We start from the raw sequence: 24,746 nt of genomic DNA, 5'->3' as shown, positions 1-24,746 counted from the left end.
CATATGGTGATGTGAGTGGGAAGCCCGTGCTCATGGAGTGCTCATAAAACACGTTTGGATTTACAAGCAACAGCAAAGAGCAGAGGATAGCGTCGGAGCTGAGTGGCCTCCCTGCTAGCGGAGTTGGCAGCCTTCCCCCCTACCCCCGTCCATTTACATTAATAGATTAATTAGCAGGACTTTAAAAGTGCAAACAGATTAGAGCTGGATGGCTTAATTAGCAAACTGGCCGTTAATATTCAATTTGTTTCCAATTTCAAAAGGTCCCTCCCGTGTCTCTCGTCCTTCCCGTGCCTGCAGCCATGACCCCAAATCAGGTCTCCGTGGACCTCCTGGGGATGGTTTGGGGGTCCTTGAACTCCTGTCCATGTGTCCCGGTGCTGCCGTTGCCCCTGCTCACGCAGACTCTGATCTGCCCCTACCGAGGGCATGTGGATCTGTCGCCCACTTGCCCATCCAGCAGGTGGCGCCTGCTCACAGGATTGCTGTCAAGGACAGTGACTGAAGGTCACGGAACAGGGTCCCTCAGCAGAAGACGGCAGCTTGATGCAGGGGCTGGAGTAGCAGCCACCAGCTCTGGTGAAAGAGTCTCCTGCTTCCTCTGTTGGCTTCTCTTCTTTTATTTCTGCAAACTCAGCATGCACGCCCTGGGCAGGAGCTCTGCCCTCCATTCCCGTGCCATGTCTTGTTTGGATCGAGGGCGACGGAGTATTGTCACTGCTGCGTTCAGAGAGGCTTGTATCGCGGGGCTGCTGCATATAGTTCAGCCGCCTGTGTCCTTCCCCCTGGCAGGGAGAGGTGGTCATAGACCCCCACACAGCGTGGTCGCAGGCCCATGTGAATGAACACAGTGGGGCTCCTGGGCAGGGTCAGAAGGGAGAGCATGTGGAGGATATCATTATCCGTGGGCTGCTCATCTCTTACTGGGTAGGGGTAGTTAGTGGTTTGCTAGAGTCTTGGAGAACATTCTGCCTGTGTGTTGCACATTTTCTAGGGCGGGTGTGATGACTCAGGCTGCATGGCTTAACCAAGAGAAATCCAGTCTCTCCTGCCCTGGAGTCTGGAGGGGTCCAAGATCCAGGCATGTACAAGGCTGGTTCTTCTGAGGTCTCCCTCCTTCTCCTCGTGTCCTGTTGGTCTGTCTGTGCTCCCTGTTTGTGTCCTAATCTCTTCCCATAAGGGCACCAGATTGGATGAGGGCTGACCCAGCAACTTCACTGAACCTTAATTATCTCTTGAAAGCTTTCCTCCAAATACTGCCCCATTCTGAGTTCCTGGGGGTTCAGATTGCAACATGAATTTGGGGCCACTCAGCTCAACTTGTACCAGAAGTGACCGTTAGACAGGATACCAGCCCCGCACCCTCCTTCACTTGCCCGTTCTGCTTTGTGATCACATCTCTGAATCTTTGGCTTGGACAGGATGAGGTCAGCCACCTCCCCTCGGTGGGAGGGTCCAAGTGTCAAAACAGTCCTCGCGTAGGCCTTTATCTCTTCAATCGCTTGGAGGATTTGGAACACACATCGAATTTAGGCTAGAATGGATGTGTTAAAGAAAATTGAGAGGTGTTAATAATTAAATCCACTTTCATTTCAACATATAATGAGGGCAAAGTGACTATTAAGTGGGCTGGAATGAATTTGGAGAGTACGTTTGAAGAATGTCGATGTTTCATATGGAAATGTTGCATTATGTGTTCTTCTTTGTCTATGTTCTAATGGATTAATTCCTTCACGCTGTTAATCCGTGTCTAGGAACCATGCAAACATCAAAGACGGGACAAGAGAGTGACAGCTCTGTAATGGGGCAGTGGGGCTAGGCGAGCTTTCCTCTGGGGAACATTCAGCAATCGTTCAATGTTACTTTTATTCTTAATAAATACCTGCCCGTTCATGGAGCACTTGGGGGAGGGGGGCGTGGGTCAGGCTGAAGATGGAGCGTGGGGGCTCCCCACACAGCTAACACCTCATCCCCCGGATTGTCCCTGGGTCACATGTGGGATGTGCCTTCAACAGTTTAACATGGAATAACATTGCGTACTAATTAGTGAAGACATTCTCATACAGAATCTTCCAAATAGAAAACAAGAAGTCTACCGATTTTAACTGTGTCTTGTTTTTTAGGAAATTTTGGCTTAAGGAAACCATGGTATTTTCCCTTTACTGCGTCATATTGGAAGAGTTTGTGGGGTTTCGTGGCAAAAACACCGCAGGCAACTGGTTCTGACCTGTCCTTCATCAACGAGCACTTTGATAACAAAGGTCTGTGAGCGGTAGCGGTATTAGATATGTGTCTTCCCTTCTGGCAGGTTTTGCTTCTGCTTTTCATCTGGGTCAAGGCACTGTAACTGGGTGCACCTTGTGTGGCTGTCGCCTGGCTGGGGCTGGTCTTGGGCTCAGAAGCACAGCTGGGGGCCAAGTGGCCAGAGAGAATTCCCTGATGATGCTGAGCCTGGGGGCCAGAGCCCTGGGGTGTTACCCCCCCAACTGCTGTTTGCAGCCTTTCTGTGTGCTGGGTGCAGCATGAATGTGTGTGAGGAGCTAAAGCAAAGGGGACAATTTCCCGGGGCTGTGGGCTGACGACCTCGCCAGTGCTAGTGTCTCCAACATGGTCATGTAAGCAAGACCATCGCTGCCCCTTACAAGCAAGGAGCGTGCGGCCAGGGAGACAGGGCACACCCCCGTCCCTGTGGCCCTCTGTGTGTCACTTACACCTGCTGGTCCATGAAATGAAGACTTTGGGGACAGTCTGTAGATACACAAGCTCCCATCATGATAGTTGATACCACAGTCAACATTGCAATTTTTTGTTTGTTTTTAAAATTTTTATTTATTTATTTGAGAGACAGAGTGAGCTCAAGCAGGGGGAGCGGCAGGCAGAGGCAGAGGGAGAAGAAGGCTCCCCGATGAACAGGGAGCCTGATCCCAGGACCCTGGGATCATGACCTGAGCTGAAGGCAGCCGCTTCACGGACTGAGCCCCCCAGGCACCCCTGCCACCAGCCATTTCATTTAAGTTTTCCGTTAATCTAATTTCTCCCTTTGCTTTTGGTAAGGAAGGGTTTTGAGTTGCTGTGTGTTTCCCAGAGCTGCAGTTCAAGTCCACGGCAGGCCCTGCACGGGTGCTCAGGAGCATTACCCTGGGGGCTTGCGGGGTCCACCAGGAAGAGCCTGCATCTTCTCTTCTCAGGGTCCGCGCTGCAGAACGGGGAGGGAAAGCCTGGAGGAGACCCCCCGGGCGTCGCCCTGGTGTCCGTGACCAAGGAGTATGAGCCACACAAGGCAGCCGTGCGGGACCTGACCCTCACCTTCCACAGAGACCAGATCACTGCCCTGCTGGGGACCAATGGCGCCGGGAAAACCACCGTCATGTGAGTCTCATTTCATCGTCGTCCCACACGGACTTCGAAGAACAGTCTCAGCTCACGTGAGATCACACTTGTTTTCCTTCATTTCTGTTTGGAGACAGAGGACCGAGCCCTCGCCCGAGCCGCTCCGTGCTCTGGGTACACAGTTTCGTGGTGGTGGGGGGGGGGGTTGTCTTTTCCCTAATTCTTTTATTCGCAGCAAGTAATGTGCCATGGTTTTACTTCTTTGAGAGCCCAAGGACACTTCTCACTGTCCTACGCTACGCTGAATTTTGCTTGCTTATCTGGGAAGATGAAATTTGGCACGATGTCTGCAAATGTTTTAATCGTCTCAGTAAGCTTTTTTTCATGTTCTTTTTGTGTGGTTATAGTTTTTTGTGTTTTTTTTTGGTTCTTTGGTTTTTTTGTGAAGGCTTGATTTTTGGTTTGGGGTCCACTGGCTCCACATTTGATTAAAGAATCCGATCACGGGATCCCAGAGGAATAAAGAGCTTGAAAGTGGAGGGCTCGCAAAGCAGCCCGAGGCCATTTAGGTTAGACCATGGACATTGCCAAACTTGTCCTGCGAATAAACCCGTTTCTCTGTTCTTTTTCAGTAGGACTCAAGCATGCTTAGTTAAACAATGAAAAGGACTATATGCGCCAAACTTCTTTTTTTTTTTTTTTTTAAGATTTTATTTATTTGAGAGAGAGAGAGTGCAAGCAAGGGGAGCAGAGTGAGAGGGAGAAGCAGGTTCCCCGCTGAGCAGGGAGCCCAGTGTGGGGCTGGATCCCAGGACCCTGAGACCATGACCTGAGCCAAAATCAAGAGTTAGAGGCTCAACTCACTGAGCCACTCAGGCACCCCAAGTTTGAGCTTCTTTAAAAAAAAAATTATTATATTTTATTTAAATTCAATCAATTAACACAGAGTGCATTATTGGTTTCAGAGGTAGAGGTCAGCGATTCATCAGTTGCATTTAACACCCCGTGCTCATTCTGTCGCGTGGCCGCCTTCATGCCTGCCACTCAGTTTCTGCACCCCTCCCCCACTTCCCCTCCAGCAGCCCTCAGCGTGTTCCCCACAGTTATGGTTCTCTTATAGTCAGCCTCCCTCTCGGACGTCCGCTTATTTTATTTGTGTTCCCCTTCTTCTGTGTTCATCAGTCTTGTTTCTCAAATTCCACATAGGAGTGAGATCATGTGATCATTGTCTTTCTGTGATTGAGTTACTCTCCTTTGAACTTCTTGAGAAAAGTAGCAAAATAACATGCAGAAAGCTTCAGAAATCTCAACTAGGAGGGAAATCAAAAGGGAAAAAAAAAAAAAAGAAAGTTTTCTCTTGGCGTCGATGCTGAATGGAGCCGGAGAGGCCACTGAGTATGCTTGCTGTGTTTTCGGGTGGGAGTAAGCATTCCGTCGCACGACGGCTCTGAAAGTCGGCCTTCCACATCGTGCTCTGGCGAGCTCGCGTTTCTTAAAGCAAAACCTGGTGTTTGCATTCAGCAGAACAATTAGACTTAAATTTGGAGTTTCTCCAAGTTTCGAGGTCCCTGCATGCGTTCCTTTGGGAACACGTCTGGGACGTGTCTGAATCGCTCTGGGCGGTTTGCTGAGCTCCAAACCCGGTTTGGCTCATGCACCAGTGACCATCATGGTGGTAAAACAGAGCACGTTCCCCCTCTTGGTGCTTTCCTGTGCCCCCTGACGCTGACCCCCAAGTGACCACAGATCGGAGGTTTGTCGCTGTAAAGGAGGCTGCCTTTTCTAGAATGTCATGTAAATGGAATCCAGTCTGGCTTATTTCATTGTGCTGATGCCTGGGGGCTTCCTGGTAGTGGTAATGCCTCCACGGCTGACCGCCCGGCCCTGGGCTCTGTATAGCCCACAGGGTGCTTGTCCTTGCTCCTGGTGTGAGTGGCAATGAGTGCATTTCCAGTGGCTGTGACCATCTGCAGACACACGTTTCCCCATCTCTCACATAAGTACTAAGGGATTTGCTACGTGCTGTGATGGGGGTATGTATAATTTCTTAGAAACGTGAAAACAGTCTCAAAACAGTAAATGTCCTGAGATGACGGGGTCCCCTGGCTTCCTTAGGTCAGTTCGGACCAGCGAGCTTCCAAAGAGGGTCATTTGAGGGAGAAGCAGACTCTCTGCCGAGCAGGGAGCCGGATGCAGGACTTGATCCCAGGACCCTGGGATCGTGATCTGAGCTGAAGGCAGACGCTTAACGACTGAGTGCCCCGAATGCCCCAAACATGCCTTTCTTGAGCTGGTTTCCTTATCTGTAAAACGGAGCTATATTTATAATTTTAAACTCCCACACGCTGGAATGGTCTCTGATCAGCATATTGAGGGGAGTGTAAACATTGCCATAAGCCCACATTTCCAAGATGAAACCAGCCAACGTCCCGAGGAGTGGGAAACAGGCCCGGGGGAGGCCTGGGTTGCCCACCTTGGAAGCAGCCACTGCCTCCGTCCTCTGCTGATTTCTTTTCTCTGGCAGATCTATGCTGACGGGACTCTACGCTCCCACCTCTGGAACCATCATCATCAATGGCAGGAACCTGCAGACAGACTTGTCCTCCATCAGAAAGGAGCTGGGCGTGTGTCCACAGCAGGGGGTCCTGTTCGACAACCTCACCGTCCGTGAGCACCTGCTGCTCTTTGCCTCTGTAAAGGCTCCACAGTGGACCTGGAAGGAACTGAGTCAGCAAGTCAATAGGTCAGCGCCTGCCGTGTCTTCTTCCTCCTGCCCTCTGCCCCATAAGATAGTGGTGGGTGTAGGAAGAGAGTCTTTAAAAATATCTCTGATGTCTTTATTTATGAGAAGAAACCCCTAGCAAATTTTTTTTTTTTTTTTTTTAAGAGAGAGAGGGAGCACAGGCAGGGTGGGGCAGGAATAGTGGCAGAAAGAGACAGAATCCCAAGCAGGTTTCATGCTGAGTAGGAAGCCCGACACGGGGCTTGATTCCATAACCCTGAGATCACAAGCTGAGCTGAAAGCAGGAGTCGGTTGCTTAACCGGCTGAGCCACCTAGGCTCTCCCCGAACTAGCAAATAGCTCTTACCTGTGGAGTCAGGACAGCGCTGCCAGCGCTGGATTTCCAGTGAAGGTTCTCAGGGAAGACTCTGAACGGGACTTGGTCTGTTCTCCGGGGGGAGCTGGGGGGCACAGCTGGGAATGTGTGGCCCGGGCTGCGTGTGGAAAGTTTGTATCTGGGGCTTGGGAGATGACATAATGGGGGGTGGGCTGAGAACTGGCTGCCGGGAGTCCAAGTGGTCCTCACACAAGTAGGTGCTCGTGGGCGGGGCCGTTGGGGGGGTGATCAGCCGCGGCTCTGGTAGGCTTATCCTGTGACCCCAGCGCTGGGAGAGACTGGGGGCAGAGACCACTGTGAACAGGGCCCATGAGAACCCACATGGTAGTTTATGACCTTTGGTGGTATTACTGGAAACCGAGCCTGGCAGGTGAAATGACTTGCCGTCCAGTCACTCCGTGCGCACAGCCGCCGTGTCCCCCTGCCTGGGCCTCCCTCCCTGTAAGCTCACAGCTGTGCAGTGCTGCTGCAAGGATGCGGGGGTCCAGCCGCCTTCCTGCAGCCACACTGGTTCCCAGCAAACTCTGTGACTGCGCTTAAGGCTTCATCTTTTTCTTTTTTTCTTTTTTTTGGATGTAGGCCACCGTAATAGTTACCAGTGTGCTGTGTGTTACTTAGCAAAGAAGCCAGTTTGCACAAAAGCAATCAGAGAGAGATCATGTTTTAGGACAGCGCTTCTCAGTGAGAGGGGCGGAAGCTGAAAGCCAGGGATTCGGAGCCAGCACAGTCCGAAGTGGGCCCGGGACAGGCCTTCGATTTTGTAGATCTGTTAGCCTGTGCTCCAAGGGAGGTGGGATCCCCGGAAGAATCTTTAGAGAGAGCATCTGTCAGGAGGGCGGGTCGCTCCAGTTTTGCCCTTAAATTGTCCTAGAGGGGATAAGAGAAGTCTGAAGAGGAACTTTATCAGGACTTTAGTTGAGATGTCGTTACACGGTCTCATTGGCTCTTGGGCATGTGGGGCGTGCTGGGGGACTCCAGCATGACGCTGGTAGGTCATTGGTGATAGTCACTGAGGTCCCAAGAGTGGGTAGACAAGGGAAGGCAGAGGGTTGAGTGCTGGGCAGTTGGATGTGAAGACAATGCAGGGGATGAGTGGGACCAGCCAGGGATGAGAAGGAGAGACCGGGGGGAAGGAAAAGAAAGACAGGTCCATGAAGGATGGTGGTCAAGCACATCAGATGCTATTCGGGGTCAAGGGCCATGAAGACTGAGGAACCGCGTGTGGATTTAGGACATGCAGGTCCTTGGTGAGCAGCGGGAAATGGAAGCAGTTTTAGGAACATGATGGGGAGGAAGATGTTCTTGGAGCCCATTAAAGAGACAGTGGAGAGAGAGGGAGCAGAGGGGGACCGTAACAAGATGGGAATGTGACGTGGGGAAAGAACGGGTGTTTCACATACAGAGCCCGTGACCTGAAATCCAGAGGATGACCTGCCCGGGAGCTGCCCTGTGTGCTGGGGGGAGGGGGCCGAGGGGCTCGGGGCCCGCTCAGGGGAGATGGGCGGAGGTGAGCAGAGCGTGGAGACATCACACTCGCAGAGGGAGGGAGGGAGGGCCTGGGGTGAGTGGAGGACAGTGGGCAGCTGCGTGTGGTGGGGTTGAGTGATGCCGGGAGCCACGATGAGCTGGCGTCGACCTCTGGGGGCGGGGGCGGGTCACAAAACCACAAGGTCCAGGGTGCTGCTGGCTGTGAGTGAGTGTGATGGGGTTCAGGCCTTGCCAGAGATGGGAGGGGTTTGGGGCTTGCCATAGAGATGTTCTTAGGATGCACATGCTTGAGGTCACCTGATCTCTTACTGGCTCGGTTTCTGTTTGTCTTCTTGGCCGACTGATCTCTGGTTGGTGTGGGTGAGGTGGTTTTAGGAGTCATGAACTCTGCTCTAGTGCGGTCACCAGGTGGGGGTGGTGGCCTCATCACCGTGGGAATGGAGGATCTAGACTAGCGGTTGTCTAATGAAAACGAACCATCTGTCCCCTCCCCCCAACCGGGGTGCTGTCTCCAATGGGAACACCTGAAAAGCAGGCTCCTAAGTGACTGGTATAAATTTTGGTTGAGATTCACCCAATGGAAAATGCCAAGTCACACTTGCTCCAAACACAAGGAGGGTCAGGCCCTGGGAAGTCCCATGAGCTCGTCCTGGGCCAGGACGGAAAGTGTGTGACTAATGAAACGGACAGGACACATTTAATTACGGATTTGGGCGAAATCTTTGCCTAGGATTCTGGAACTTTCTGGAACCAGATGGTTCTTGATGCTCAGCTCTGTGGAAGCCTTATGATTTGTCTCCCATCCAGCCTCGTGTCTGACTGGCTGTTGGCGATCTGGGAGTGAGAAGGACGCCCACAGCTCGGTGGGGGCGGGAATCGACTTCGGTCTGAGTGCCCTGGGCAAGGCTTGGGGAGGCCGCTGCGGGCGGGGGCCATGTCAGAGGGGCAAGACAGGGATGAGGATCTGTGGAGTCGACAGTGGACAGTGGGATGCTTCTTTGTGAGCAAAGAGTCGGCCACAGGAGCGAGGCCTGGCTGGGGAGGCTTTCTTGGCACGGGTGTCTGAGACTAGGAGCTCTCGCTCGGACGTTCCCTGGGAGGGAGCCGGCAGCTGACTTCCACAAGAACGGCCCCTGATGAACCGCATTGCTGGCGGCATCTCCCAGGAAGTTCTCCATCAGGAAGGCGGGTGGCTGCCAGCGTAGAGCATGTGGGCTGGACGCTCTGGGATTCTGCAGACCGTCCCTCGGTGGGAGCTGGAGTTGGGCCTCTGCCTCGCTCCCTCTGACCACCCCCCCCAACCAGCCCACTTGCTCTCAGCATCCTGAGGAAATGTAGGGCCCTTGAGAATATTCTCCACCAGGGAGGAGAGGAGCATTTTCCAGAAACAGCCCTTGGTGGATGCTGCTGTCCAGCCCTCACTCAGGGCCCGTGGGCAAGATTCCACCTGAACCTGAAGAAGGTCCACACCGTTGTGTCAGGACTCATGAGCATCAGGACTCAGGAGGCTTCTAGGCCTCCTCCGGGTGTCTGTGGCTCACACGTTCTTGGCCATTAGTGGTCCTTTTTGGTGGGCCGAAATCTGCAGCAAGGCTTTCCGGCATTCAGGGGGAAGAATGAGGGCTTTGTTTTCCTTCCAGGACTCTCCAGGATGTGGAGTTAACGCAGCATCAGCACAAACAGACACGCGTCCTGTCCGGAGGCATGAAGAGGAAGCTGTCCATCGGCATTGCCTTCATCGGCACTTCGAGGACCGTGGTTCTGGACGAGCCGACCAGCGGGGTGGACCCTTGCTCGCGCCGTGGCATCTGGGACATTCTCCTCAAGTACCGTGAAGGTAGGAACGGGGTGTCCTTCCGCTGTGCCTCCTGTTGATATTGTGGAAGGAGCCAGGTTGAGCCCCGTAAGGACACATTGCCTTTTACAGAAGAAGGAATTGTCACAAGAAGGTATAGAGATCTATCTGTTAATTTTCATTATTTAGTTATTTAAAGATTTTGTTTACTCATTTGAGAGATTGACAGAGAGAGCACAGCAAGGGAAGAGGCAGGCAGACGGAGAAGCAGAGTCCCCACGGAGCTGGGAGCCCGATGCGGGCTCGATCCCAGGACCCTGAGATCATGACCTGAGCTGAAGGCAGAGGCTTAACCATCTGAGCTATCCAGGTGCCCCTATTTTTTTTATTTTTAAAAAGACTTGTATTTATTTATCTCAGAAAGAGGCATGTTCTCAAGCTGGTGGAGGGGCAGAGGGAGAGGGAGAGAGAGAATTTCGAGCAGATTCTGTGCTGAGTGTGGACCCTGACTCAGGGCTCGATCCCACGACCTCAAGGTCATGACCTGAGCTGAAACCAAGAGTCGGAGCTTAACACATGGAGCCACCGGGGGCCCCGAGGTGCATCTGTTCCATAACGTCTCTGGTCTGCGAGGATTTGGCCACTTTGTGTCTCATCTCCTAAACCGACCATGACCAATGCTCAGTAGATGTGATTTCAGTAGAAATCATGTTCATCCAAACTGGGTGCCGTTCTGGAACCCCAGGTTGTTAGAGCAGGTGTTCTAGCTGGTGTGTGGCACAAGCCTCCTCTCCTTTGGTAAGGGAAGCAGGACACAGAGAGGTGGGTGTGTGGATGGCTCAAGGCTCCAGCAGAAGCTCGCTGAGCCCCTGGTGGCTGGGGGTGCTGGGCTAGGCCTTCCGGGTCCCATGTGTCCAGGTGAGGCTTTGGGCTGGTAGTTACTGACCCCATTTATGGCTCTTTCTCTGATCTTGACAGCTAAGAAGACCTGGTGTAGGTATTTCATGTAGAAACACCCAAATTTGGAAGGAAGTGGCAGGAGGAGGGACACCGGGCTTGGGTATAGGAGTGTAATGGAATAGTCACCACCAACTCTTGAGAAACTGCTCTGCTTTTTCTCTCTAACCTTTGCATGTGGAACCTTCTAACCCCACCTAGAGCCTCTGTGTCCCCGGGGAGATGAGGACTTGCCACGGGAGACCCACAAAGACAAACAACCAGAAAGACACCCCATGTTTCTGAGCATTCAGAGGGCCGCGCCCAGAGGACGCAGGCCATCATCTCTGTCCTGAGGAAGAAGAGATGCCTCGTCTGTCCCTTATGCATTGTCATAAGGCTGGGATCAGGGAGGAGGGCGACACTGAGGAAACATGAAAAAGCCATCGTGTTCCTTTCTGTCCCAGGAACATGGGGGCTGCAGGCCGGGAAGACAGCAGGGGAGCAGGAAAATGGAACAAGCCGATGTGACGTTCTGTTCCTTTCTGGGTATTGGCCTGAGTGGGGGGAGCAGTTGCACCAGCAAAGCAAGGCTGTGTCCATGGCATGGGCTCATGTGACGTCACCATGAGTCACATGCAACCTCACATGGTCTTTGAGGCCAAGCAGGGCGCCAGAGCCCAGGCAGGCACCCACAGTTGGTGTCCCACACATTCGTGGGCCCTGGGCATGGGCACAGAGCAGGGCACGGAAGCCAGGATGAAGGCTCAAGGCCAGCTGCCAGCCGGACCCAGGTGAGGCCCAAGGAGCAGGGTTGCTCCATGCTGTGACCTGATCCTTTTGGGGCTCTGCCTAAACTAGTGCATTGCCCCAAGATCACAGGATGCTGACCAAAGTGCCAGACATCCTGGTCCTCACTCATTGCTGTGAGAAGTCACAGAATGGGGACCCCTGAGCCTTCTGTGCATGGGACCCCGAGCCCCACTGGAGGGATAGAGGAAACAGAGACGAAGCTAATTTAGTCTGCACTGAATGGTTTCTCCGCCTTCCCGAGGGGGGCTGGTAAAGAAGACAGGCGGGAAGCAGAACAGCACATGCTTCCATTGTCTCTGAGCCCGCGGTCTCCGCACGCATTCCATACCCAGCCTGCTGCTCTCGTTGGTTTTAAAAATCAGAGATGGAGTCTTCCAGGCTCAGTGGTCAGAACACTGAGTCGTGAGTGTGACCATGTCTTCCCACAGCAAACCCGACGTGATGTAATTCTCGGAAACAGACCGCTGTCTTCAGATTCTGTTGTTACACTTCCTTGTTTTCTCCCTGTCCTTGGTGGGTGAGTAGTGATTTTGGCGTTTGGAGGGCCAGTGAGTGAGACGTGAGCCGATGACACAGGCGGGACCACAAGGAAATCAATTCTCAAGAGTCAGGATGTGTGGCTGGTCCTGGACAGAGCCCTAGAACCCCCGGTGTCTGGGATGCAGATCTGCGGGCTGGACACACTCTCTCCCTGCTGGGCGGGACAGCCCCATGTGGGCACAGCCGTGCGCCCGGGGCTCGGGGTACTGGGATCTGATCCGCCGTTCCCTCCCTCCTGCGATGCGCGGCGCTGAGCCCTTGAGTGGGATGGGGCTCCCTTGGAAGAAGTCAGGAAGGGGAAGATGCTGGAACAAACTAGCGCATGATGAGTGATTCTGCTCACGCTCCTGCTGTCCACGCCTGCCCAACCCTGGAGAAATGATCCTATTCCTCAGGCATCAGGGTTCTCGCTTGTGGGATTTTGGGAGGAGGAGATGTACTGTCTACAGAAGGGCGTGGCTCAGTACGGGCAGCTGGGGGTTCGGTCAATGACACTTTATTGTTACTGTTACTAAAATAGACAAGAGGGGCGCCTGGGGGGCTCAGTCCGTTAAGCATCTGCCTTTGGCTCAGGTCATGATCTCAGGGTCCTGGGATCCAGCCCCGCATGAGGCTCCCTGCTCAGGGGGAAGTCTGCTTCCCCCCTCCTTCCGCCTGCTTCTCCCCTGCTTGTGCTCACTTTCTTTCTATCAAGTAAATAAATATAAAGTAAAAGACCAAAAACAACAATTGTTTCCGCAAAAGGTGGCCCCTGGGCTCTGTGAGGTCTGCTCCTGGCATGTCCCCTGGATTGCATCCCCACCTGCCCTCAGGCGGCCCCCTGCCCATGTCCCAAGCCCACTGTCTGCAGTCAGAGTGGCTGCTTCTCTCCTGTCACGTGTGATGGGTGACTGTGCGTGGTCACATCATCCCAGACCCCGGAGGAAATCAGTGCAGACCGTGGCCACTTGCCCCACCTTAATCAAAATAGTGGCCACTTTGGTGGAATAAATATAGCCTTCCCCATTAGTGGCTGCGAGATTATCCTCTGAAGACCCATGATGGGGCCTGAGTATCAGAGGAGAGACAGAGAGGCCCTCCCAGACTTTTTTTTTTTTTTAAATTTTCGGCATAACAGTATTCATTATTTTTTCACCACACTCAGTGCTCTATGCAATCCGTGCACAAAAATTTCTCCTCCACGGCCTTGCAGGGCTGTGCCTTTGAGTGCAGCAGGGGTGGCCAGACATGGGCCCCTCTGTGTCACCCTCTGTGCATGTCCCTGGCCCCTGTGACTCACCAGGGGATGGAGCATTTGTAAAAATAGCATCAAAACCCCAGGGACCCGCAGAGGAAGAAGCATCCCCTCCAGTCTGTGACCATGTCACTTCTGCGCGTCTCTACTTTCTCGGACGTAAAAATTAGCGGTGGTCTTTGAATCGTCTCTGGGCCCTGCTCCCCCTCCCCTGCCCCAAGGCGATCACGGTGCCGGCTCTGACCCATCTGTATCGGGATGCAGGTCGGACGATCATCTTCACGACCCACCACCTGGACGAGGCGGAGGCGCTCAGTGACCGTGTGGCCTTCTTGGAGCAGGGCCGGCTGCGCTGCTGTGCGCCCCCCTTCTGCCTGACTGAGGCCTATGGCCAGGGGCTCAGCCTGACCCTCAACAAACAGGTAGGAAGCTGGAGCAAACCGGCAAGTGCTGATTCTATGTCCACTCTGGTCCTCGATGCTCCCAGAATCCAAAAGGAGGCCTGGGACAGGTGCAGGGATGGGGAACCGGAGCAGGAGGGAGCCAGGATGTGGTGACGGTGGTGTCTGTGCAGTGGGATCGGCGGCTGGCAACGTGGGGCTGGGGGAGGGCAGCCGCGGGGCTCCCGGTGGGTTGGGACAGGGGAGGCTGAGCTACGGGCAGAGTCACTGGTGGCCCGGAAAGAGTCACTGATGAGGGGTGGGCTAGAAAGGGAGTCTGCAATTGAGTCAGAGCCTCTGAGCACAGCAGCTGGGATGCGGAATAAATATCCCTGGGCTGAGCAGGGCCGTGAGCCCCTGTGACCACAGTGCATTGTGACCGAGAGGAGCCAGATGGGGGTCAGAAGTCCTTGATGGGTACTAGCCCATCCCGTGTCTGGCCAGGCAGCACCATGGGCCAGATGCTCCAGAAGTGCTTTTCTGACAGCAAGGGTCCATCTAGGAGGCTAAAGCTTTGCTCGAAAGCAGCAAGGGATGAGTAGGGTAACAGGCACATGTCAGAGGCCCCCTCAGCACGGGGTGGGCAGGGGTGGCTCTGGGCTTGGGGTCCAGGGGGTGTGGGCCCTGAGTCAAGCTTCCTCTCTGACTTGGGATGAGTATCTCACTACCCTGTGGTGGTTCCTTCCCTCTGTGGGTGGGAGACCCTTGTCCCCCTTTAAGAACACCTGACCCTGTGTCCTGTACTCCAGAAGGGATTCTCCCCAGGAGCGGGATGTGTGTGTGAGCACAGCCCTCCCCCAGGCCTGCCCGACGCACCTGGGAACCAACACCAAGGTGGACGTGGAAGGCTCCCCTCTGTCAGAAATGTTCAACATATCCTTGCAATGCTTGGGGCTCAAGTGATATCGCTCCCTCTCGCTGCTTCGCACTGGAATTTCGCACGTGACATTAGATGATGGAAACTTGGTGTATTGGGACTAAGGCTCCCCCTTCCTTTTTGGGACAGCCTTCTGTTCTGGAGGCCGATGACCTGAAGGACATTGCCCGAGCCACGTCTCTGATCCAGACCTACATCCCGCAAGCTTTCCTCAAAGACAGCAGCGGCGGGGAGCTAGTCTACGGCCTTCCCCAGGACGCGGACAGGGCCTGCTTCAAAGGGCTCTTCCAGGCCCTGGAGCAGAACCTGCACAGTCTGCACGTGACAGGCTTCGGGATCTCGGACACCACGCTGGAGGAGGTAGGCTCAAGCGCGCCTTGAGAACTGCTCGGTGCCCAGATGTGGGGGAGGCCACGGGGAGGCCATGAGGGAGAACTCGGCCATTTTTACTATTTCCAGGTTGCGATGGCAGCCAACAGGCAGGGTTAGCTCACCCTGTGCGTCCCTATCGCTCTTTAAGGGAAAGGCGCGTTTTTAGATTTGAGAACTGTGATATTTTGAGGAACTTGCGGGAATGGCGGGCCACGTCTCCTCACCTGGAGGCGCCCTTGTCTTCCTCCGTGGACCTGCTTCTGCCCGGCGCCCACGGCCCCACACTGACAGGAGGAGGGGGTGTGCAGGTCAAGCTCGTGAACTCCTCCGGTTCACGGCGAGCCCCACACTGCTCCCCAGTTCCACTTCCCTGTCCCTTGGCACTGAGCCGGGTGACATCGCCATCTCAGTGTGGTTTCTCAGCAGCAAGCGTCCAGTGGGAGGCAGGGCCGGGCATTCCCTCCCAGAAGAGTGGTCACGGGTGTAACTGAAACAAAGGCAAACCTTGTTTGGGGGCCTCGGGGTCAGCCGAGCTTGAGTCGAGTTCTAAGTTTACACTGTTATTGTAGAAAGTGCTGCAGATTTAGAATAAAAATCCAGTGACGCTGGGCTGCCTGGTGGCTCAGTTGGTTAAGGGTCCGATTCTTGATTTCAGCTCAGGTCATGATCTCAGGGTCGTGGGATCGAGCCTCAGGTTGGACTCCACGCAGAGTGTGGAGCCTGCTTAGGACTTTCTCTTTCTCTCTCTCTGTCTCCCTCACCCAAACTCTCTCTCTCTAAACAAAACATAAAGATCCAGTGACACAGCCTAAGATTTAAGGATCTGGAAGGAATCTTGGACCCTGTCTCTATGAGTCCAGACTAGTTTCAGGGGCGGTGAGCTTTGTAATTCATGGTTGGCACAGAATCTGAACAAATATTAGAAACCTTACATGAGAATTAAAATATCACGACTTTCAGAGTGTCAGAGTCTGAACTTTGGGTTGTATTTGACGGATTTGGGGGCTGGAGGTGCATCCCTGGTTTAGCCTTGTGAGAGGAGAAACAACCATGTGCGTGTGAATCAGTATCGTTCCAAGTAGACGCCGCCCATGGCAGCTTTGGTCTGGAATAAAATGGTCATGAAAGGTTGTAAAACATAATAAGATTTGCTATATTCTGAACTATTTAAATGCAAATGCTGTCCCTTATTATTTTTCCCATATTAAGGGTGAGGCTCAGAGAGGCTGGCTTCTTTACCCTAAATTCACAGCTCATCAGCGGCCACGAGGTGGGGTCCCCGAATGCGCCCATGACTTTGCAGGAGGTGCCGTGTGTCTGTTTGACTCTTCTGCACCCCACGGTGCCCAGTGCCATGCCCCACACCAGCGTTTGCCTAATAAATACTTTCTCAATGAACCGTGAGCAGGACACTTCAAAAGATATGTCCAGCCTCTGGGAGAGAGCTTTGTAGTGGAAAAGACATGAGCATTGCCCCAGCCGGTGCTAATCCAAATCCGTGTCCTTCCAGTGCTTAGGGACTTGGATAAATCACTCAACTCATGAGAGCCTTGGGTTTTTGATCTTTGAAATGAAGTAATTAGAATGGTTTACTTGGTTATTCCGTGCACTGACAATAACACATAATATATCCTAATGTTTGCAACGAGCCCGCCAGAAGTGGTAAAAGATTCTTCCTGCCCAAGGAAACACAGGGTGTGAAATTGTCGTCATGGCTTTGGAGTGACAGTGGAGGAAAGTCGCATCTTTTCCAGGGACTTGGGGAGACGCCAGGGCCTCCGTGGAGTAGCAGAAGGCGGGAGAGTTTCCCAAGCCCCTATCCCCTGATGGCGGTGAGGCAGGGTGCGTGTGGTGTACCCAACGGACGTGAATGCAAAGCACCGTAAGGCAGCTCAGTAATCAGGGACTCAGACGGGGCGATGCCACACCCCGGGTGTCACCATCTTTTCGACCCTGGATGACAAGCCAGCGACCATACCAACCAGCTAGCAACCGTGATGAGCAGGGACTTGGGAATCACCATTTCCCTGCAGACAGAGAGACGCCGACTTTGAGAGCTATGTTGCCATTTTGGGTTATTTGAAAAGGAAAAAGAAATAATTTTTTTTGGTCTTTTCTAATTGCTTTTATTTTCTTAGTAAAATAGGAAAGGAAGATATCAGCTGTGCATGAGAAAGGGGAGATTTATAGAAAATAACTTCCTTTGCACTGTGAGGCGAGGCTATTGCCGGTGAAGCCCAGACTGGCTACGTGGCGGCATCTGTCCGTGTCCGCAGGCGCTCCCGGTTCTGTACGCGCTCGCACCGGCTGAGCGCGCCCATGGCCCGTGTGGGTCGCCACCCATGAAGAGGGCAGGGCTGCCTGGGGGAATAGGGGACAATTTGGACCAAACACACTTATTGATAAAATAGTGAGCATCCACCTGCGGCATTTTACACTTGCTTCCTCACCGACACACACGCGTGGCAGGAAGAACGCGTGTGCGCTCCGTGGACGTCTTGTCTGTTGCTGAGGCAGTAGGCAAGCTGAGGGGTCCTTGCGATGGTTGTCCTTAGGTAGAGCAGAATTTTGTGGCGTGCTGGGCTTAACTGGTGTGTGAATTAAGCATGAATTTAAGCACAGTCAAACATGGCGAGGGGGTCTTTGTGATCCGCGTGGGTGCTTAGCGTTTAGATCCTTTGATAATCATTATGCAATGGATAGTTCAGGGCAGATGGACGGTGATGGAGAGGCATATTAATCATTGCAGGGTATATAAGATGCCTGCATATGCTTAGTATTTCTTTCCCTCCCTCCTTCCTCCCTCCCTTACTCCCTCCCCTCCTCACCCCTCCATCTCCCCTCCCTGCCCCTCCCTCTTAGTTCTCCCTCCCTCTCTTCCCTTCTTCTCTCCCCTCACCCCTTCCTCCTCCTCTCTTCCCTCCTCCCCCTTACCCCTCCCTCTCTCCCCTTCTTCCCTCTCTCCTTCCTCCTTCCTCTTACCACTCCTCCCTTCACCCCTCCCTCCCCGTCTTATCCCTCCCTTCCTCTCTTCACACCCCTCCTCCTCTCCCCTCCTCCCTCTCCCTCTTAACCCTCCCTTCTTCTCACCCCTCCCCCCTCACCTCCCTCCCTCTCTCTTTCCTCCTCTCATCCCTCCCTTCTTCCCCCCACCCCTTCCTCTCTCCCTTCCCACCCCTCCCTCCTCCCGCCCTGCCTTCTTCCCCTCCCTCCCTCTCACCCACACTCCCCCCTTCCTTTCTGCCAGGTCTGGTTGGATTCCCAGCCACAGGCTGGATCAGGTCTGGTTGGATTTCCAGCCACAGCCTTGGATTAAATCAAAGAAACCTCTGGGCCAGGAAAGGTGTCAGCATTGCCTTCTACTCATTTTTGTATGCTTTTTATCGCTCCTTTTATCGGTCAGAATCTTTTTTAAGCCACTCGTCTCCTTTACAGGTGTTATTTTAGTAAAAGTCAGACAAAGCAATGGGACATTGACTCACAGGGGCCACCGCAAGCTGCTGTTGCTGAGCCTGAGGGCCAGCGAGGTGACCTCTGTCAGGGGCGACCGTGGCCAGCCTGGCTGATGCAGGACACCGCAGGTCACCCACACCTTCAACATCAGGAATTTTTAGTTTCTGATAGGGTTTAGTGGAAGCAGAAACGAGGGCTTTGTGGTTGCTGTTCCCAGGGTGGTGAGGACTACCCCGCGGGGAAGGCTTCAGGGGTTCTGGCTGAACAGGGGTCCCGGTGCCCAGGTGCAGAGCCCCTGGGTTGGAATCCTAACTCCAGACCATTGGCCGAGTGTGTCCCTGGGAGCTACCAGGAGCCACAGGTGAGGCTGATGGGGTGGGCTTCTGGTGCAGCCTGAAAGGATGCCACGAAATGTCCAGGAGCTGCCCCGGAAAGGCCCTGGGCTGGGTGCTGCCCCTGCGTCCCTTCCAGGCGGGGGCTCCCTTGGGTCCTCCGTGCTGTGGGCAGCTCTGGGTCTGGGAGCTGGCTTTGTGTGTGGGGCCCCTCCTCCCTGGAGAGAGGATCCTTTTGCAGTGATGTGCTGGGCGACCAGGGTCGTGATCTTCAGTCTGATTGGAAACGTCTCTGCATTTGCCATTGTTTAATAGGAGCTGCCGGATTAAGATATTGATCTTAAGCCGTGTCGGTTTTTCCCATTACCACTCCTCCAGCGGCCACCTGCCTTCCGCTGTGACCGGTTTCCAGCATCGAGGTTCTCCTGCAGGGGCTGAGTGCAGTGGGGGCTGCCGGGGCTGGGGGAGTGGCCCAGGTGTGGGTGGGCTGAGATCTACAGTCAGGGTGAAGCCGGACGGTCCCTTGGGCTACAGCGCCACTCTTTCTCATCGAGGACATAGAAATTCCTCCTAACTTTCCCACACTGTGTGTGTTGGGATCTGATAACACGATAATTCTGAGACGGATCACAAACAGCAAGGAATCATGCAAACATGAGGACTTCTCAGTATCACTGAGTACTGCTCTTTTAATTCAGAATACACGTGCGCTGGTATATTCAGAAATTAAGCATTTTTGTATTTTAGTCCTTCTAGATTTTTAATGTTATGGCAATGCGTCATCATGGCATAAGTTCTGAAAATTCTTTTGTTGTTGTTGTTTAGATTTTGTTTACTTATTTTTTCCAGAAAGAGAGAGAGAAAGTGAGTGCGTGCATATGGTATCATGACAGGGGCGGGGAGGGGCAGAGGGAAAGCGGAGTCTTTGCTGAGCTGGGAGCCCAGTGTGGGATTGCATCCCAGGACCCTGGGATCATGACGTGAGCTGAAGGCAGACGCTTCACGGACTGAGCCACCGAGGCATCCAGAAAATTCTTTTTTAAAAAAGATTTTATTTTTAAATCATCTCTACACCCAGCGTGGGGCTTGAACTCACAACCTTGAGATCAGGAGTCATAGGCTCTACCTATTGAACCGGTCAGGTGCCCCCTGGAAATTCTTTTGATGCTAATTCCTTAAATATCCCTATTTCTTATTTGTATTTGCCTTTCTTCTCCAAAATATTCTTACTTATACCCATTGATGCCCCTTTGGTCAATTTCTTAATCATCCTCATCTTTGCCCCCTTTAAGGAAAAAAAAATCCTTTATTGATGTAATTGTGGTACCATGAAATCCACTCAGTAGATTTTAGCAGAGGCATGGTGTCATGTGACCATCAACACCAACAAAATACGGAGAGATTCCGTCCTTACCCCTTCTTCAGGGAATAATCCCTCCCTTCAACTTGGTTCTCGGCAACCTGCTTTTTCTTTTCTTTCTCCAGATTCCCCCGTCTTTTGTCCTTGGTGCTAATTACCCCAAAACAAGCCCAATAAGAAGCAAAGAACCTCCTGCTAATCCCTTGGGAGATTTCTGATGCGCTTCTCCGTTTCTTGCGGTCATTCCTGCCTGCTACATTCCATACATGCTTTGTGCAGGAGAGATACTGAACAGGGGCTGGCTGGCCCACGCTCACGTAGCTTGCTTTTCTCTCGTGCACGTGCAGACAGTCATAAAGACGCTCTCCATCTTAAGGGCAACCATAAACAAAGATATTAAATACAGACTTAATAAAATATAATATTAGAGTCTTCAGACTTCTCTGACAAAGGTATCTTAAACTGGAAACATGATTAAGCCATTTAAAAATGTTCTTTTGTTTGATGGAGTCTATAAAGTATCTATCTCAGCCAATTTTGTCTTTTTACACCGGCCAGGATTGACTTTCTTGTCTTGTGTCTGTGATCGATCCGCAGTGAGCATAGCTGTGGGCGTGTGGCCCGTGCTCCCACTTTGTCCTCCTGTGTGTTTCCTGACGACACTCCAGCAGGTGCACAGGGCCTGCCGGGGACACCCCTGCCTCTGCAGTTAGAGCTCGGGTTTCTTTTTAAACCCCAGTAAATGTCCTTGTGATTCAGGGCCCCTAGACGGGCTTCCAAGCCAGGGAGGCTGAGACGTAAAAACCTGATGTTGTCATCACCATGTGTGTCCTAGTGCATGGAGCAAACCTTCCTTGGTGTAGTTAGGGGGCCAGGGAGATCTGGAGACCCCCCCCCCCCGCCCACCAGCTGTGCACCAGAAGTACATGCGGAGCCAGCTCTGAAGCTGGGGCAAAATCTTTCGATGTCATGCAAATGGAGTGAATTTTAGATTTTTAGTGGTATATATATATATATATATATATATACATATATATATATATACATATATATGTATGTGTATATATACACACTCCACGCCACGACCCCACGCCTTTGCTACACACACACATATATATATATATATACATATCAACTACTTTTTAAAGCAGTTTTAGGTTCACTGCAATACGGAGGAGAAGGTACAAAGATTTCCCATGTGTCTCCTGCCCACCCCAATTATCCAGAGCCTTCCCAATTATAAACATTGAAGTACATTTTTAACAACTGTGACGTGTTCGGTAATCTAGAAAGCAGAGCCTGCCTGTGTGAGACGGGCCGTTTCTTCCCATCCAGCCTGGTACGTGCTGTGTAGTGGGTTCCCTTTGTGCCTCCGTCAAGAAAGTTCTGGATGTCAGTCCCTCGGGTTCATGAGCTCAGATGCCCGCATCCCACAGAGGGGACGGCAATTTCTAGGAACCAAGGATTTCTGTAGAGTCTTCGCCTTCCGGTTTCCTTTGTGCCTCTCGTGTCCCAAGGAGCAGAAGCATCGGATCTGGGGTCACGACTGAGGCGCATCAGGTGTCTCCTTACTCTCTGTCACTCTGCAAGAACGCCTACTTCCGGGAGGTTGGTGACCTCAGTGTCTGCAGATTCCAGAACAGCCCTTCTGCACCATGAGCTCCCACGTGGGTTTGTCCTCCTCACAGACCAGGTTCTGCATTTTGGAGGCTGCCCTGTGACAGGAGTGGCATGGTGGCTTCTTGCTTCTGACTGCCTGAGATGCATGAGGCAGTCTGCTCCGTGGGGCGGCGAGAACGTGGCTCAGCCAGGTCCACGGCACCTACTAGGCATTTCCACTGTACAGTGAATTTTCCTTTTCTCTTCATTTCTCATTGTTTCTTGAGGACGCGCCTTGAGACTCATTCAGTTCCCATTCCTCATGGTGCTGGTTCGAGTCCCCTGCCCTGTCCCCGGCTTGAGTGCATTAGGACCCTGACATTTGCCAGCTGGTAGGTTCTCTCATTCTGTGACTCCCTCTGCATTTCTTGGTTGGCACTGCACAGAAACGGAGCACATTCCCTTCACCCCATTTACTTGTCTGTATCCATAAGGAGTTGTGGCTTCTTACCCTATGCACCGAGCCACGGTCTGCCACGATCCTGTTCACTTGGATGCTGGAATCCTACTGCATGTAGCCAACCTGGGTTTGCATCTTTAATGTGTCCCCATGACATCTGCATGTCTTCTTGCTCTCTGACATAAGGGGGTGCTCTGGGCACACCGGGTGCATTCCTGCACCTGCAAGGGGGCCTGGCTGTCAGGTGCAGGCCTGATCCTGGGGTGCCACTGCTCCCTGCTCCCGTCCTGGCTGTGGCCTGGGAAGTCCCTGTTGCATGGCTCTTTTGTCTCCACACATTGAAAACCGGGAGCTCACCTCCACGTGGTCCCTCCAAGGCCCAGTCAGTCACACTGGGTTCATCCGGCGTCCCCTCTTCGTATGTGTCCCTCGCGCTCTGACTGGGCCACACACACCTTCCATTTCTCAGGGTCTTCCCTTGTTTGCTCCCATCCACCTGCACATGGTTGATCTCCAGAAGCTGCTCAAGCACCACCGCTCAATGACCCGCCTTTGGAACCTGGTCCCTCCCCTCCAGGGGCCATGGGTCCCTGTTTCAGAGTTGCCCTGGAGGCATGGGGTCTGGTGCTGGGAAGGATGATGGCCCCGAGAGTGTCTGTGTCCTTAATCCCCAGACCAGAACTCATCCGCCGCACAGATCTCGTGCCAGGAAGGCGAAGGTCATCCTGGGTGGGGCGGTGTCATCAGAAGCCTGCCTGTCGGAAGGACATAGGAAGGTGTCGGATGGGAGGCGACCTCTTCGCAGAGGCCAGGATTGGGGTGGTGAGCTTTGAGCATGGAGTGCAGGGGCCAGAACACGGGCACCAGAGCCTGTAGGCGCCACCAGGACCTGCGAAAGGCAAGAGGTGCATTCCCTCTTGGGGTGCACAGAAGGAACCAGCCCAGGATGTCCACAGTAGACTTTCGACTTCCAGAGCTAACCGAGGATAAATCGGCACTGCTTGATGACCCCGTGTTTGCAGACATTTGTTACCACAGCCGTCGGGAACGGACACGAGGTCCTCCAGATTGACAAAATCCCGCTGTGTGCTCCATGAGCTGCATCAGGGGACAGATCTGCCCGGACTGGCCAGTGACCCTCACGGTTCTTAGCACCAGAGCTCTCTCCATGGGTTTTACCATCTTAAAAGACTTTCTTCTGGGGAGCTGATAAAACACACAGATGAGGTCAGGCTGTGGCTGAAGTTTGGGAATTCTTCCCGTGCCCTCATCGGTGGGACGATGCCGTCCCTGTCCCGCAGAGTGGGCTAGCCTCACGGATGCCGCCAGTGCTGCGCATCTCCCGGACGAAGTCCATCAAACTGACACTTTAAATGCAGTGAGTCCGGGGGCTGAGACAATGTGACGAGGGGGTGGGCCTCACCCCGCGGCCTGAGGGATTGACGGCATACTCCGTGTGGAGCTGACCTCGGGCTGCCGTCAGGGCTCGCACCCCACAGCGCTCCTCAACTGGTAAAGCATCAGCCCCCAGACGAAGATTCCGGAAACTTTGCCTGTGCCACTTCTTGAGAACAAAGATTAGAAATGCTACAGGCTGGGCCCTTCGGTCGTGCTCCTGCTGCAGTGTAAGTCACTTCCACACCGGCCAGGGCCCTTGAGATTTTGTTTCTTCCCCCCGTTTTAGTGACACGCACTGTGGTGTGCAGTTAGGGCGTGCGACGTAATGATTTAGTGTGTGTCTGTGTTGTCCTGAAGGATGTTGGCAGCCCCGCCCACGTCCTCCCCTCCCACGGCCCCGCCCACGTCCTCACCTAGCACGGTCCCGCCCACATCCTCACCCCCAACGGTCCCGCCCACGTCCTCCCCTCGCCTGGTTCTTCTCTTCTGGAAAGAGCTTCCGTAATCTACTCTCTCGGCAGCGTTCAGCTGCAAAGCCCGGTGCTGCCAACCAGAGTCTCCACACCATGCATCAACTCCCTGGGACTGATTCATAACCACGCGTTTGTATCTTTTGACCCCCTGGACCCACGTCGGCCCCTGCGCTCCCCCAGCAACCAAGGGGTCTGTTCTCTGTTTCTTTGTTTCTTTTCTTCTTTTTAATATTCTACCTATAGCTGAGGTCATGGGGTATTTTTCTTTCTCTGTCTGACTTAGCACAATGCTCCACACAGTTTATCCACGTTATTGCAAATGACAAAAGTCCCTTCCTTTTTATGGTTGCATAATATTCCATTGCACGCACGTGTGTGTGCATGTATGTGCACGTGTGTGTGCACATGCACGTGTGTGTGTGTGCACAGGCATATACCACCTCTTCCATATCCGCTCATCCATGGATGGACCCTCAGTCCTCCGGCTCGCTCCGCGTCTTGGCTGCTGAAACACGGGGAGCGGCTGTCTTTTCAATGCGGTGTTTTCACTTCCATCGGATAAACACCCAGACATGGAATTGCTGGGTCACAGGGTAATTCTGTTTTTCACTGTTTGAGGTCCCTCTGTACTGTTTTCCCGAGACTCTGCACTGGTGCGCGTTCCCACCCACAGTGCACGTAGGGCTTCCTCTTCCCCCCATCCTTGCGGACAGCTGTCATTTCTTGT

The 24,746-nt window shown here is 53.2% G+C and overlaps 1 protein-coding gene across 1 annotated transcript in view; it reads left to right on the top strand.

The window, feature by feature from the left end:
• The window catches only part of ABCA13 (ATP binding cassette subfamily A member 13), a 320,534-nt gene that overhangs the window by 150,904 nt on the left and 144,884 nt on the right, over nt 1-24,746 (top strand). Inside the window, exons 37-42 of the mRNA XM_059172525.1 lie at nt 2,124-2,261; nt 3,189-3,369; nt 5,855-6,073; nt 9,578-9,774; nt 13,520-13,677; nt 14,702-14,932. Coding sequence (XP_059028508.1) covers nt 2,124-2,261; nt 3,189-3,369; nt 5,855-6,073; nt 9,578-9,774; nt 13,520-13,677; nt 14,702-14,932 — 1,124 coding nt within the window. The remainder of the gene's footprint in view (nt 1-2,123; nt 2,262-3,188; nt 3,370-5,854; nt 6,074-9,577; nt 9,775-13,519; nt 13,678-14,701; nt 14,933-24,746) is intronic.

The sequence above is a fragment of the Mustela lutreola genome, chromosome 4 (genome assembly GCF_030435805.1).
Source record: "Mustela lutreola isolate mMusLut2 chromosome 4, mMusLut2.pri, whole genome shotgun sequence".
Lineage (NCBI taxonomy): Eukaryota > Metazoa > Chordata > Mammalia > Carnivora > Mustelidae > Mustela > Mustela lutreola.
The sequence above is the reverse complement of the archived record's forward strand: the minus strand, read 5'-3'. Positions and strand labels throughout refer to the sequence as shown.